Source organism: Rhinatrema bivittatum, chromosome 1 (genome assembly GCF_901001135.1).
Source record: "Rhinatrema bivittatum chromosome 1, aRhiBiv1.1, whole genome shotgun sequence".
NCBI lineage: Eukaryota > Metazoa > Chordata > Amphibia > Gymnophiona > Rhinatrematidae > Rhinatrema > Rhinatrema bivittatum.
Window position 1 is genome coordinate 359830502 of NC_042615.1, and position 16205 is coordinate 359846706.

Sequence of the window (16205 nt, forward strand, 5' to 3'; positions counted from 1 at the left end):
TTGCATTTTCAAAGCACCATGAGTACTTTCTACAGCTACATCTGCACCTCATTCAAAGCAGGTCTGGGTCCCATTCTCATGGCTAGCCACATTTTCAAATGGATAGCCTGCACAGGGTTTCCCTTTGAAAATGAGCTTGCAAATGTATCCATAGCATTGCAAACTAGCCAAAGAGTCTGATTATTATTCTCTTAAAATTTAACATCCCTACTATGTCCTCACAGATACATAAAAAAAGGCATACAAACAATATCTGTTTGCAACTAGAAAGCTCCAAAAAAAAGAAAACCAAATTCAAAGTGTGTGTGATGGGTTATTTGCCATTTTCCTATAACATATAAAAGATCGTGAGGAAATCCTGGCATATAATACAGACACACCCCTTATTTAAAGACAAGCTCACCGCTGCCTTCCAGAAAGACGAGGAGGATAACTTTAAAACATGCGCACGCATGCCCAAATATGCATGAACAGCGGTGTGCGTACTTATGTGCATGTGTAATGGAGTTTGCAAAGCTTTTTTTTACTCATAATTTAACTGTGTATTCATAACGAATGATCTACTTTGCCTAATTTTGCATCACAGTCACTCATTAACTATGAAATTGCATTAAATTTCATCAAAATTAACTGCATGTGAAAAATTGCTATTTCCCAAACTGGCAGCTAAATTTTGTGCGCTAAAAGAGAAAATAGTGAATGCTATGCCATTTAATGCACACTCAGGGTGATCCAGTACCGAGCGGTAGGAAGAGCTGCGTTAGTGCTTACGGCACCCGCGGTTACCGCCCGCACAGTGCAGCTCACCTACCGCTCGATCCTGAAGCCTAATTATATGTAAATGTAAGCCGCGTCCGAAAAGCCTTAGTCCCGCGCAACCCAGGATACTGGATAGAGCGCCTATACAGGATCCTGGGTGCGCGGGCCTAAGGCTTCACGCCACGCTGGTATCTGTCATTTCAAATGTCATTTGAAATGACAGATACCAGGAAGTCTGGTCCGATCGGGTGCAAAAGTAAGTTGCTTCGCCGCTGTCAGTGTCCCCCCCCCCCTCCTCTCGGAGCAGGGAGCGAAAAGCAGCCTTGCTCCGGGAGGGGGGGGGGACACTGACGGCGGCGAAGCAACGCAGAAGAAGCAACGGCGAAACGACTTTTCAGTGTCCCCCCCCCTCTCGGAGCAGGGCGTGAAAAGCAGCCTTGCTCCGGGAGGGGGGGGGGGACACTGACGGCGGCGAAGCAACGCAGAAGCAACGGCGAAACGACTTTTCAGTGTCCCCCCCCCTCTCGGAGCAGGGCGCGAAAAGCAGCCTTGCTCCGGGAGGGGGGGGACACTGACAGCGGCGAAGCTTTCCCCCAGCCCGGACACCGGCAAAACTTGCTGTTTTGCAGCCATGAGCCACGAGCAGGAACGCGAAGATCTGGCTCCGATAGCTCCTCCCGACAAGATGGCCGCCTGCACGGGGAAAGAGTACAATTGGCCGCTCAAGACGTGATGTCGTGATGTCACGTCTTCAGCGGCCAATTGTACTCTTTCCCCGTGCAGGCGGCCATCTTGTCGGGAGGAGCTATCGGAGCCAGATCTTCGCGTTCCTGCTCGTGGCTCATGGCTGCAAAACAGCAAGTTTTGCCGGTGTCCGGGCTGGGGGAAAGCTTCGCCGCTGTCAGTGTCCCCCCCCCCCCTCCCGGAGCAAGGCTGCTTTTCGCGCCCTGCTCCGAGAGGGGGGGGGACACACTGAAAAGTCGTTTCGCCGTTGCTTCTGCGTTGCTTCGCCGCCGTCAGTGTCCCCCCTTCTCCCGGAGCAAGGCGGCTTTTCGCGCCCTGCTCCGAGAGGAGGGGGGACACTGAAAACTCGCTTTGCCGTTGCAGTCTCCGTGGCAGCCCCAGTCCGGACATCGGAGGGGGGCTGCAACGTTTTTTTCGCTTTTTTTTTTTTTTTTGGCTTCTGGAGGAGGGGAGAGGACTGGGGCTGCCACGGAGACCGGCACCCATGATCGCGGCCGGGGCAGGTGAGCGGGGGCTGGGGGAAAGCTTGCCACCTACCCTTACCCATGCCTCTACCGCCTGGGTCAGGGTAGGCGGTAAATTTGCAGGTTAAACGCGCGACAAAACGGCAGGGAAAGGTAGCGTTAGTCGGGGCGCGGGTTACGGGATGCTAGGGGAATAGCTAATTGGCTCGTTTGCATGCAATATCGCGCTAATTCGCTCGTTTGCATGCAGTATGCATGCCACGGGCGGAAGGGGTTACCCGGGGAATTTAGGACGCGGTAGGAGTAGGTTAAAGGGGATTCGGGATCGCAGGAAGGGCTAACGCGGCCGAAACGTGAGTTAGAAGCGGCTTAGGAGCAGGGTAAACACGGCCGCACTTTACAGGATAGGCCTGACTATTAGCAATTTTGGCATGCAATATGAACTTTGTCCAATTCTGCACACTTTAATACATCTTACCCAATAAGAGTGATGCATAACTGCAATTCATGACAAAGCAACAAAGGTCTCTGCTGCGAGAAATCAAGCAGTATGCAAAGGATCAAGTACAAGATTTTTAACTATTCTAGAAAAGAGCCAGGGTTCCAAGTCATCCTAAATATCTTTCTCCTAGCATGAGACAAAAAGATGATGTGGGTTAAATATTTGCAGATATTTGAGCATTTTGTAGGATAGAAGCTAGGTTGAAGTGATTAAATATCTTTTGGGTGGCTAGATAAAATCTGGAGGCTACAACAGTATCTGTCTACAATCAGTCATTGCACGTAATTTGGCACGCTTTTAAGAACATGAGGTTTAAAAAAAAAAAAGGGCTGCAGCAGTTTGCAGGAACCACACCGGGCTGATGCCATTGCTTGCCTTGCTTTGGCTGTAGAGGTATCGTGACATTGAAGGCAACTTCTTCACTGGGATTCTCCAAATCCACAAAGGAGAGATGATCTGGCTTAATCACGGACAAACGATCTTCCAGTGCCTACAAAATTACGGTGAATACACAAAATTAAAATGAAACAAATAAAACAAAGATATTCTTCAGACATACACGGGGCGGGGTGGGTGGAGGAGGTCTTCGTTACACTCATTAATCTGGAAAAGCCTATTATGTATTCAGTTAGTTTTTGCTCTCTTCTAGGTCTGACTCAGCACGGGTTTTTCTTAGAGGCACAGCGGGGCCGACTTCACTGCTGTCTTGAACCACTTTCTATTGTGCTCCCACGTTACTATGAGGTAACATACAATATTCACAAACACAAACAACCATGGTGCTCATGTATCGTTTCAGACATTGCATAAAAATATATTTCACTGAACGGACCACATACATTCATTCATTATGCAATATCAAGTGCAAAAACACGGGCGTCCAAACTGGGCTCATGTTTTTTCAGTGGGCGCACAATGGGCTCCTGGGCACCTGATACAATAGGAAAACAAGGTGCTGTGCTAAGGACACACTAGGGATAAACTGTGTGCCCCTAGCATGTCCATGGCATCGGGCGCCCAGGCAATGTGGCTCTGCAATGGTTAGGAAAACAGATGCTCAGTTAATGAGCGTTCGTTTTCCGAACCAGTCTACAGCCAAGGGTTGGGGAAACGGACACTCATAAATTGAGCATCGCTTTCCCTAAACTGACCGCCGTCTATTATTTTTTTCATGCTGCTTCCTGTGGTTCTTCCTACTTAGTCTCGGGATGATACTACATAGGAGGAACCACAGAAAAGCAGTATTTTTGGTTTTCTTGAGGCGGCTTGGAGCATGTGAAGACTTAACGCCAGCTCCGGGGCTGGCATTAAGTTTTGCATGTTAAAATGTGTGCGTTGGGCGCATGGTAATTTTTTGCATCGGGGGTAATAGCTAACAGCCTCTTCTACATGGCATTTACATGAGCTAAGCGCTCATTTGGACGCACGGTTTGGATGCGCTAAACCCATTATTGCATACTGAGTTATTCTAGCATGTCCAAAACATGCGAACGAACACGTGGCAAGCTGTGCGCTAGACTGAGCGTACTGTATTGCATCGGCCTCAGAGAGAGAGAGATTTTCCTTAACCGAGAAATACCGCCCAAATGAGAAAGAAGAAGTATGCCTCTGGCTCAGCCTTACGGTCATGTGCAGGGAGGATCCCGGAGAGAGTATTGGAGCCCCAGGTATCTGTGGTAAAATGCCAATATTAAAGACGTGACTGTCCAGCTGCCTCCATGGACTGGTTCCGTGGGATACCTGTAAATGTAAGATGGTAATGATGAACATGAAATTTTGAAAAGAAGTTTGGAGAAGACATTCAAGATTCTGTAATCATGCACAGCATGAGGCAATTTGGTCTAGTGCAGGGGTGGCCAATTGGCATCTCTTGCGACATATATCAGCAAGTCACTCGTGCTTCTGCACATGGCGATCCTCCCCGTTCTCAGTGGTCTACTTGCAGCGGAAGTTGTAATACCGAACTTTCACTTCAGCCAAGCTGCTGAGAATGGGGAGGATCGCCACATGCAGAAGCATGAGTATCTTGTTGGTGTAATGCTGATTTTCTGCCACTGCTAGATTGAGTCACACCGTTCCCCCACTGGTGACTGAGCTGCGCCATGCCACTGCCACCACTGTTCATGGCTGAGGCTGTTTTTTCTGCGCTGTTCTTCTGCCGCGACTCTCTTCGCAGCACTATTCTGTTGAGCCGAAGAGACTGCCCGGGCCAGGAATCTGTTGCTTCACCGCTTCTGCTTGACCCCGATAGGACAATAATTCAGCATCTTGGGTGGGGATGAGGGGCAGGGCTGGGGCAGAAGTCAGAAAAGAGGGAGATGGTGGAGAGGGAAGAAAAGAGGGAGATGGCGAGAGGAGGAGAAAATTGGGGAAAGCTGAAGAAGGAGATGGGGAGGAAGAGAAAATTGTGGAAAGGGAGGAAGGTTGAAAAGAGGGAGCGGAAGAAACAGCATGGGAGAGAAAGAAAGCAACAATAGGCAAAGCATGGGGGAAGACAGGGGGTTGGTACTAGGGGCAACCAGGTCAATTGCTCCATGCCACCCGGAAACCCTGCACGTGCTAAAAGCAAGCACAGCTTGGCCTTGGACCCAGTGGTGGCAGTGAGCAAGACTTTCAGATGCAGTTATAGCACAAAAAAATCATCATTGGACTTGTATCAGGCATTCACTCACAGGCCCTGCTGTGGTCTCATCCTCTTTTAATGCTTGGGCATTATTTTTTTTTTTTTTTACCAAGGAAACCCAGACAAGGGGCATGGCCACCTCAAGGCCTGTGAGTGCTGTGCAGGCTCTGTGCTATAGCTGCACTTGAAGGTCTCTACTGCTGAGAACAAGAGCACTCATGATTGAACAGGAAGGCTGGAGAGTACCATGGAAGGGGGGCCATGGGATGGGAAGGGAGCATAGAAGGAAGGGTAAGATCCAGAAAGGAGTCATGGGGAGAGAGGGTAGGCAAGAGGGAGAGGGAGGACCCAAGAATCAGAAGAGAGGCAGAATGTGGTAGACTCCTGGAACCCATAGCAGGAGAGAGAGAGAGAGAGAGACAGAGAAGATAAAGGTAATGCCATTATTATTACTAATAATAACTTTTTAAATGTTAAAAAGTAGTTACAAAAATGTGTGGCTCTTGAGCTCTCTTTGATTTGATTTTTCGGCTGTGAAAGGTTGGCCACCTCTGGTCCAAGTGGTTGGGAAACTGACCTACAACCTCAGAAGAACTCAATGAATAAAAATTCAAATCCTACCTATTTATTTACTTCTTGCGGGACCATGATCAAAGTGTTCTCTCTTTTCAGGTTTCAGTTTCCCAAACAATTGAGTAATAATAATAGTACCATTCTCCGATTGCTCTTTACAAAACCTTTTTACAGACCAGATTCTAAAAATATCCTGATAGGCCATCCACCAGAGAGCCTTTTTTTTAAAAAAAGTATTATAATTGTAACATGCATGCATACACTGTGTGGATAAAAGGTAATAAATCCAGACTGCTTGCATCATTATCAATATAAGATTTATTTTGCATCAATGCATAGATCCATTGTTTCATCATTACAAATATGAGATTTATCTTTCCTAGCTAACCATGACCCTTATGACACCACAAATTGGTAACAAATGAAAGTGAACACACATCTTTTGACCTTATTCTTTCTGCCCAATGTGTAGGCCAAATATTAATCTGTGAACATTTACCCTACAGAGCTTATAGGTGGATTTACTAAGCTATGATAAGGCAATATTGAGAGTTAAACAGCATGCAACATGCATTAAATTATGTTTATCAGGCAATATCGCCATATTGTGGCATTATAGCGTGATATTGCACGACAGAGCTGATTTCCTCCCCCTATGGAAATAAGCTGCCTTGCATTAATTTGCATGTATAAAATTGCTTAAGGCAGGGGTGGGCAATTCCGGTCCTCGAGGGCCACAAACCAGTCTGGTTTTCAGGATATCCCTAATGAATATGCATGAAAGAGATTTGCATGGACTCTGCCTCAGTTGTATGCAAATCTATGTCATGCATATTCATTAGGATATCCTAAAACCTTGACAGGTTTGTGGCCCTCAAGGACTGGAATTGCCCACCCCTGGCTTAAGGCAAGCAAAGCAGCTTATGTATAGGCAATTCTATGGTTATAAAATAATGCAGAAGACTTTGAAAAAAGTCAGCCCTGTTATTTTAGCATGTTTGAGGGAGGTGTAGTTATTTTCCTGAGGGAGTATTGGGCCTCTAACATGGGTCCCTGATGATCACGTGGGAAAATTAAAGTGTCAAGATAACCAAAATATGCCCCTGCAAACCAGCAAAAAAGGACCCTGGAGGTCATTCCAGATCTGCCCGTTCGCGCAAAATTATAAAATCTACCCCTAAATGCCTAGTTTGATGGTTAACTCTCTATTCAGCAAAGCATGACGTTTTTAAATCAAACCTTTAGTACTAGTAGTCTTATCACACTAACCCTCAAACAGAGTTTTCCCCATCCTTAGATTCAATTTAACAGTGTCTAAATCCACATAATGCTTCAACTGGAGATAGAGAAATGTATTTCAAGGTATCAAAGGATATTATCCCAAAAGGTTATCAAAACTTAGCATAACTTGATTCCCCCAAATATGTTTAAATCAACTAATCCTAAACATGTCCCACACCTCTGGAAAATTGAAGTGATAAGCCCAGGTTGAAAATCAACATTAAATCATAAGGGAGATTAAACTTATTCCTAGCCAATGAGGCTTTCCATTTATCCCATATCCAAAGGGAATGCCACATAAAAGGTGACACTACAGCCAAGGTAAGTCTCGATCTCGAGGGCAACCACACTGTTTCTAAGAAAACAGTCTCCACAATTGTTTGTTCAATCAGACCCCATCGTCTATCATCTGCCCCCCCATGCCAATCCACAATAATTCTCAAATGAAAGGTCAAATAGTATTTTTTGATATTGGGGACACCCAGACCACCTGATACTTAAGGTTAACAGAGAACCGATTTAGCGACCGTTGGTGGTCTACGTCTCCATATATACTTACAAACTTTTCTCTGTAAACCTTTCAGAAATGTGTCACATACCAAGGACGGCAAGGTATGAAACAAATAATAAAAGCAAGGCAAGACATTCATCTTGACTGATACAGTTCTATCCAACCAAGATAAACCATGCTGGTTTCATTTTCCAAGTTCTTAGAAATAGCAGCAATCAGAAGTAAATAGTTAAACTTAAAAAGCTTGTTGTGCCCTGCACCAACAAAGACCCCCAAATATTTCAGCTTTTCTTTTACCCACTTAAAAGGAAACTGGAGTTACTTTCTCAAACATTCTATTTCATCAACCAACAACTTCAATGAAAACTCAGGTGTACTTAAGGTAAAGCAGAGTTGCTTACCTGTAACAAGTGTTCTCCTAAGACAGCAGGATGTTAGTCCTCACACATGGGTGATATTATCAGATGGAGCCTGGCACTAGAAACTTTGACTGGCACACTGAGCATGCCCAGGATGTCACTATCCATGTATCCACATGCAGTCTCTCTTCAATCTCGTAACAGAATTATGAAAAAATAAAATAACAAACATAGTAGAAACCCAACTCCGCGGGGTGGCAGGTGGGTTTCGTGAGGACTAACATTCTGCTATCCTAGGAGAACACATGTTACAGGTATCAACTCTGCTTTCTCCTAGGACAAGCAGGACAGAAGTCCTCACACATGGGTGAATCTCTGGCTACAGGCTGTTCCCTGAAGAACAAGCAAGACCAAAAGGCACCTAACCAGGTGCCATCAGGCACAACAAGTAACAGAGGGAGACAGCCTGAATCCAAATAATGGGCCGAAGGAAGGATTGGGTTTTTTAGCTGGAAGAGATTCCAGTGGACAGACTGGCCAAAGCTGCTATCGCATCAGCCATCCCTATCCAGACTTTGGTAAGAGAAAGGTGTGGAGATAACTCCACATTGCAGCCTTGCAGATCTCGTCCATGGGGACCGCTCTCAAGTGGGCCACTGAATTTGCCAAGACTCTGACTGAATTAACCTTGACATGGCCCCCAAGCTGCAGTCCTGCCTGAGTATAGCAGAAGGAGATGCAATCTGCAAGCCAGTTGGACAGGGTCTGATCAGCAACTGCAACTCCTAATCTCTTCCTGTCAAAAAAGATGAAGAGATGCGTAGACTGCCTATGGTCTGCTGTGCGCTCCAAGTAGAAGGCCAAGGCTCTCTTGCAATCCAGACTGTGCAGAACCTGTTCGCCCTGGTGTGAAGGAGGCTTGGGGAAAAAGGTGGGCAGGATGACTGACTGGTTAAGATGGAAATCTGTCACCACCTTAGGCAGGAATTTAGGGTGCATGCGCAGAACCACTCTATCATGGAAGAATTTTGTGTAGGGTGGGTATGTCACTAAGGCCTGAAGCTCACTGACTCTGCGCACTGATGTGACCCGCAACCAAAAACATGGCCTTCCAAGTCAGGTACTTGAGGGCACAAGAATGCAGTGGCTCAAAAGGAGCTTTCATGAGCTGGACCAGCACCACATTGGGGTCCCAGGACATGGTGGAAGGCCGTAGGGGAGGCTTCAGCTGAAGCATATCCTGCATAAATCGCTCCACAATGGCTTGCACAGAGATAGGCGAACCATCCACACCCCGGTGGTAGGCACTGATAGCACTCAGGTGTATCTTAATGGAGTTGATCTTTAAGCCAGCATCCGAAAGGTACAAGAGCTATTCAAGTAGCTTTGGTGTGGAGCAGGAGAATGGATCCAGGCCATGGCTCTCACACCACAAGGAAAACCTCCTCCACTTCAAGCCATTAAGACCTGCTAGTGGAAGACTTCCTGGAAGCTACCAGGACTTGAGACACATCATCAGAAAGGTCAAGGGGTTACAGAATTACCCTCTCAACATCCAGGCCATCAGGTCTGGAGGTTGGAATGGAACAGCCTTCCCCAATCCTGTATGATGAGGTCTGGGGAGGGCCCCAGACTGATCGGTTCCCAAAGGGAGAGATCCCACATGAATGGGAACCAGATCTGCCTCAGCCAGTGAGGGGCTATGAGGATCATAGTTCCCCATCCTGTTGAAGCTTCAGGAGAGTCTTCATCACCAATCCTTGGGCAGTGCTGCACAGCTCACATGCTGATACAGCGCTCAGGCCCCAGTCTCCTCCTCTCCCTGCAGATGCTTCCTCTAGGCAGGCACCACTTCTTAAAGGAACCATGGTGGGAATCTGGGTTCAGGTCCACAGTGATGATGTCAGATGCTGCTGGTACTTAAGCCCCCTCAGACACTTCATGAATGCCTCAGCAGCAGGGCACCTGATGGATCTCCTCCTCAGTGCATATTGTTTCTCCTTGCATTGTCTGCCCTTGTTATTGTATGCTTGTGTTCCTGTTCTCCTGCTGTGCCTCCAAGTTCTGATTCTTTTTCGTTGCCTGGTCCTGTCTCTCGGTGTTGTGTCTGTCATCGTTTCTCATCTTGCCCTGTCTCTCCCGGTTGGACTTCCTGGTTTGAGCTTGGCTTGCTCGCGGACTCTTCTGATTGCCTCCTGGACGATCCTCTCCCTTGGGCCTGGACCTTTGCTTGCCTGCTGCCTGCCCCGACTTTTATCTGGACATGCTCCTGCCTAGCTACTACCCCAGGGAACCTCCTTAGACCTACTGACAATCAGAACCCAAGGGCTCAATCTGCGGTGGAGACAGTTGGTAAAGGAGAAGCTGCTGTCTTTTCCACGTGGGGTATGACCGCCAGCTGTCAATGAGGCTTACTCATCTGGCAGTACTTACCACACCACGGAAGAAGGGTCCACATCCCTAACAGTTTGCTGAGACCATGGACCCGGAGGAACTAGCAGCCCTACAGCCCATTCCCAGCATGGCCCATAGGATACAGCAGCAGCAGCAGAACATTCTGGATCAAGTCATGGGGGTGCTAGAAAGAATTGCAGTCTAAATGAATACTGTCTCGACTCCGCCAGCCCCATCAGCAGTATTTTCGCTACACTCACATCGGGCCTACGATTGTCCTATCGATCTCGTTCTGGGGAAGATGCCAACTCGGGGTAGGTTTTACCTGCTGTCCGCATCGGAGACCGAAGCTATGTTCTTCTGTATTTGAGATAACTTGGAAAGGGGCTTCATTCGCCTGTCCTCCTCCCCCGCAGTGGCTGGATTCTTGTTCGTGGGGAAGAAGGATGGCTCTCTTCACCTGTGTATCAATTATCAGGCCTTAACATGACTACAAAGAAGAACCCTGCTGGGACTGATTGATGTTCTCCTAGAAGATGACATACAGTATGAAATTGCAGGGATCTTGGACTCAAGGAGGGTAAAGAATAAATTATAGTACCTCATGTCATAGAAAAATTATGGTCCAGAAGAGAATTCATGGGAACCTGCTATCAACCTCCAAGTTCCATAGCTGATTCAAGAATTCCACTAACGGTTCCCCAGGAAACCCAACCCCAGAAGATTGGGGAGGGTTCTTTGGAGGGGGGTTAATGTTAGGATTCGCAGCCCGTGGGTAGGCCTCACGAGCTGCGGAAGTCACCCCTGGCACCGGCTGGCTCCACATGTGGCAGAACGCTGTTCACCAATCCTTGAGTCACGCCACATGGCTTGTACACTGATGCAGCGCTCAGGCCCTGCTCTCCTCCTGTCCCTGCCAATGATTCCTCTAGGCATGCAGCCCCTCTTAAAGGAACCATGGCGCGAATCCAGGTTTGGGTCCTCAGTGATGATTACATCGGACACCATTAGCACTTAAGCCCACTTCAGAACCATCATCAATGCCTCAGCAACAGGTCTCCTGATGGATCTGTTCCTCTGTGCATGTTGCTTCTCCTTGCGTTCTCTGACGTTTTTCCTGTTGGCTTGTGTTTCTGTTTCCCAGTCTCCTGCTATGTCTCCTTGTACTAGTCCTTCTTCTGTTCCTCTGTGTTGTGGTATGTCTTTGTTTCTCATCTTGCCCTGTCTCCCCTGGCTGGACTTCCTGGTTTGACCTCAGTTTGCTCTCAGACTCCTCTGATTGCCTCCTGGACTCAACCCTCTGCCTTGGGCCTGGATCTTTGCTTACCTGCCTGCCGCAACCTTCAGCCTGTCTCCTGGATTTTTGCATGCCTGCTACCTGCTCCGACCTTAGCCTGGACTTGAACTCTCACCTGGCTACAACCCCAGGGACCCTCCTAAGACCTGCCAGCCATCAGAACCCAAGGGCTCCACCTGTGGTTGGCAAAGGCAAAGCTCCTGTCTGTCCCACGTGGGATATGGTGCCAACTGTCAGTGAGAGCCATACAGGCTTACTCATTCGGCACTACAAACCACACCACAGCACAAGGGTCCACATCCCTAATAACCATCTAGTCCAGGAGTCTTTCCAGTTAGCTGATTTTTTTTTTAACTCTTTATTTATGATTTTCATCAATTATAAGCACAAATAAAATGCTTTACTGAAAAGAGGGCCATTGTCACATGAAACACACAATAAAGATTGATACAGAATACAATTAAGAGGAAAGAATCATTCTAATAGCCCAAAATATTCTGACTTCAATGGAAGGAGAGGAGAAAAAGAGACAAATAACAAAAAGAAAATGCAGTACAATTAGAAGCTGTATTGTAAGAAATCATCTAGCATATATCGCATACCCCCCAAGGAACTGGGTTTGAAGTAATAACCTAAGAAGACCTATTCTCTAAAAAGCTTTCAAACTGGGAGGGCTCAAAATATACATATTACCAGAAGTTGTTAGCTCCTCAATAGTATCAAAAATCCTGAGATATTATTTCCTTATTAAGCTGCAATTGTATCCCCATGGTAATAGAAACATCTGCCAAGTAACGGTTATACCACCATCATCAATCATTGTATCTGCAGCATACAGTTCCTCATAGAACTCAGCAAATCACCTCTTGATTCTGTCATCCAGCACAAAATTCCCATTCCTATCTTTAACTTTGACAATCTGGTTTTGGGCAATCCTGTGCTTCAATCTTTGGGATAAAAGCCTGCCAGCCTTGAAACTTAATTCAAAATATTTCTGCTTAAAGAGATCTATATAAGAAATTTCCTCAACAGATTATAGGCGTAACTTATTTCTGGCAGCTTCTAGCTTCAGCAATACTTCAGCCAATCATTTTATACAACTTTAAAACATACAAGTAAGCTGATGTACTAATAGTGTTTAGTGTGCTAAAATGCCAAACAGTGCCTGAATGAAATATAGTTTTGGGGTTTTTTTGTGAAAATCTTTGCAGCAAAATTATGCAAGCTACTTTTTCTACTGAGTTCATTTGCATGGACAGAAAAATAGCACGTGAAAACCTAAGGCACATTTTAGTACATTTATTTATTCATTTTTTTTTATTTAGGATTTGAGCCTCTAAGATAGTAACATAGTAGGTGATGTTAGAAAATGACCAACTGGCCAACTCAGGCTGCCCAGCTGCAAGGATATATCCCAGCTGCGAGCTGTAGTAATTTGCTCACCTGTAGAATATCACTTCTTATCTTATTCAATTTCTGTTATCTTCCACATTGATCCTCTACATACCCAGGTAAATGAGCATTAATATCCTATACCTAAACCACCCTCCCCTCTCAACAAAGCCTTACCTCCAAGTTTTATAATACTCTACACAATTATTTTCTAATACTCTAAACAATTATCATAAATTAGCAATGCTGTTACCCAGCCTCTTAGGCTTGCTCTGAGCTGATGCATGAACCACATTGTGAGGTGAAGCACATATGAAATTAGTACCATCACCTGTATGGGGTGTTGGTGGAAAACCAGAAGAATGATACACGTGTTTTGAGCCAAGCACAAGACCTGCGGTTTATGTTTCTATCAATAATATCCCAGACAGGCCTGTTAAAACCTGAACCAGTGCACTCAAATACTTCTGGCCTGCTTTGAAGGCCAAGCACTGTTTTTTTGTTTGTTTTTTTTAGATCAGACTTTTCTTCCTACCACACAAGGAGATTGATTGTGCTCTGTAAACTATAAATTAAATCATAACCCTTCCAACCTAATAATTAATATAGAACTCATTAGAACAGTATATTACAATTCGGCATTAAAAAGATTAGCTTTGCTTCCAAATTCACTTGGGGGTCTTATCTGCACTTCTGAGTTACTTTTTCATATTGCTTTAATAGCTTCTTTATTAACACTATGGTAAATATTGCTACAACATACAAAAATGATAGCACACAAAGAAGATAACTTTCAAACAAATGTCAGGCCGATGCAATATAGAGTGCTCAGCCAAGCGCATTGGTTAACCTGTGGTTGGACGCGCATTGTGAAAGCGTGTCCACAACCCCTCATTCTATAAGGGGAATAACTCATCCAAAATGCGCGTCCAGCCCCTCGCGAAGCTAATAGCACTTATCACATGTAAATTCTCCTCCGATACAAAAAACAAAATGTGCGCTGAATGCGCATATTTTTATTCTCCAAAATCAACACCTGCCCCAGAGCAAGCGTTAATTTTTAAGCAGCCCAAAAAGGGTACAGAAAAGCAGAAAATACTACTTTTCTGTACTTCCTCCGACTTAATATTGTGGTGATATTAAGCCAGAGGAACAAAAAGAGGAGAACGTTTAAAAAAAAATTTTTTTTTTAACGTGTGCCGACGGTCAGGTTAGGAAAAGGGGTGCTCAATTAAAATTGACCGTCCGTTTTCCTAATCCTCTGAAAGCCACCTCTCCTGGGCGCTCGCTTCCGAGGAGGCGCTAGGAGCGCACAATTTCCCCCAGCACTGCCTTTTTACCAAGGCAGCCGATTTAAATATTAAATCGGATCCCCCGGAGAGGTCGACTGGCGCGCATTAGGAGAGCGGGGGCGTTCAATCATGAGCGCCCGTTTTCCCTGCACCGATACTGCATTGGCCTGTGTGCGCGGCACCATACATGCGAATATATAGCCATGAGATTTATTATAATATTTTACCAAACCCGCGTGTGATATATGTGCGTTTTATAAAATATGCGTACATCTACCCCAAGCATAAGCAGGCTTACACGCGAATGCATGCAATGCATTGAAACCATGTTTATGCATGCATGGAGCACGCGTACTTTATCCATCTATTTTTAAAAAAAAATATGTGTGTATATTTTATGTATGCAAATAAAATAGGACTATTGTAAGTTGGCTTTTACATATTAAAGTCGGTGTATTTTAAAACATACATGCGTGACTGAAATAACCAATTTTACCAATTAGTCCACTAGTTCATCCCATCCCTCCGCAACTCGAGACCTTCCCGATTCTTCAGCTTGAACTCTCCCCATTTCACCCAGACCTCCCATATAGCCACTAGTACACAATAAACACATTTATTATTACTTACACCAAATAATTAGCAAGTGTAAATATACACGAATGAGTGCACAAATGTAAGCACATGACTATTAAATCAGCAACCTTGGCGAGTAAGTGTGGCCCCACACCAGAATGCCCTACACTGTCCCCTTTCACACACGCATGTGTGTGCACGAAAGCAGATATACGCGCGGATGTTCGAAGTTTATAAAATACGGAATATGCATGTAAAGGCTACTTACATACATTTATGCTAATTTTTACATGCGGAACATTTTGATAATTCATTTTAAAGATTCCAATTGATTAGCATCAGTCACCCAGAGAAGTATAATATCTTGGCTTTTTTTCTAAATGTTTTATAAGCTAGTACTACTAGTTCTGCGCATATGGCAGGCTTTCCTCTCAGTCTCTCGAGTCTTCACTCTGCGCCCTTTCTTCCCATTCCCACAAGGCACAGAATATGGGCAATGTACGCAATCGGACACCAGGGAGTGACTGCTGCTGTACGTGCCCTGGAGGTGGATGCAGAAAGATGCAACTGTATGGGAGGGTCACCACCAATACCCCTTGGTATCTAACGGTGATTATCAAACATATCAAATATTTTGTGATCTTGAAGCTTTTTAAAATATTGCTTGCCATCCATAAGGTTATGGGGGTCCATGGAGGGGCAAGGAACATTTTGGAGTAGGTACTAAACTATGAAATAATGCCCTCTCCCTACCATGAACTCCTAACTCCAATCATTGGGTTCCAAGACTAAACCAATCTGGCTTTCCCACTTTCTTGCTTTTTTAATTCTCTTGTCCTCCTTCCCCTTACAGTAGTTCTCCTAGATCAAAAGTCATCAGCCTTCTAGCATTTTTTATTTAAAAAGATGGGAGCACTAGAGTTAAGCTTTAAAAGAGTTTTACTCTTCTGCATTCAGTCAGAAAAGGATGGCCTACTGGTTAGAACAATGGGCCGGGAACCAGGGAAAGCAGGTTTCAAATCCCACTTCATCCCACTGATGCTCCTTGTGACCCTGGACTTGTCGCTTATTTCCCGCTGCTTTAGGTACCCACTTAAAATTGTTAGCTCTTCAGGCTGTAAGCCATCTTTAGCGTTAGTTTGAAAGATGAGCTAAAATCTAAATTATAAGGAGATGCTGACTTGCCACGCACAAACTTTTACACACATTCACACCTGGTGAACCATCAACGGTCAGAAAGCCATCATTTAAGGCTGAATCCTATAGTGCTCATTTTTGTCTATTTGGGGTTGCCCTTGCATCAGGTAACTGCTTGCCATCATTCCACACTCTCAGGATGGGACCCCTGCAGTTATAAGCCACTCTCAAAAGTAAGGTTGAAAACAGGAATTTATTCACATACAACTAGAGCAAAGGCAGTACCTGGCGTAATAGCTGC

General features: G+C 45.4%; 1 protein-coding gene across 2 annotated transcripts in view; it reads right to left on the reverse strand.

The window, feature by feature from the left end:
• FRAS1 (Fraser extracellular matrix complex subunit 1) overlaps positions 1-16205 on the reverse strand; it is an 868026-nt gene that overhangs the window by 314579 nt on the left and 537242 nt on the right. For both annotated transcript variants that reach the window (XM_029600388.1, XM_029600395.1), the window contains exons 32-33: positions 4093-4209; positions 2845-2959 (exon numbers count right to left, since the gene is read on the reverse strand). In XM_029600388.1, coding sequence (XP_029456248.1) covers positions 2845-2959; positions 4093-4209 — 232 coding nt within the window. The remainder of the gene's footprint in view (positions 1-2844; positions 2960-4092; positions 4210-16205) is intronic.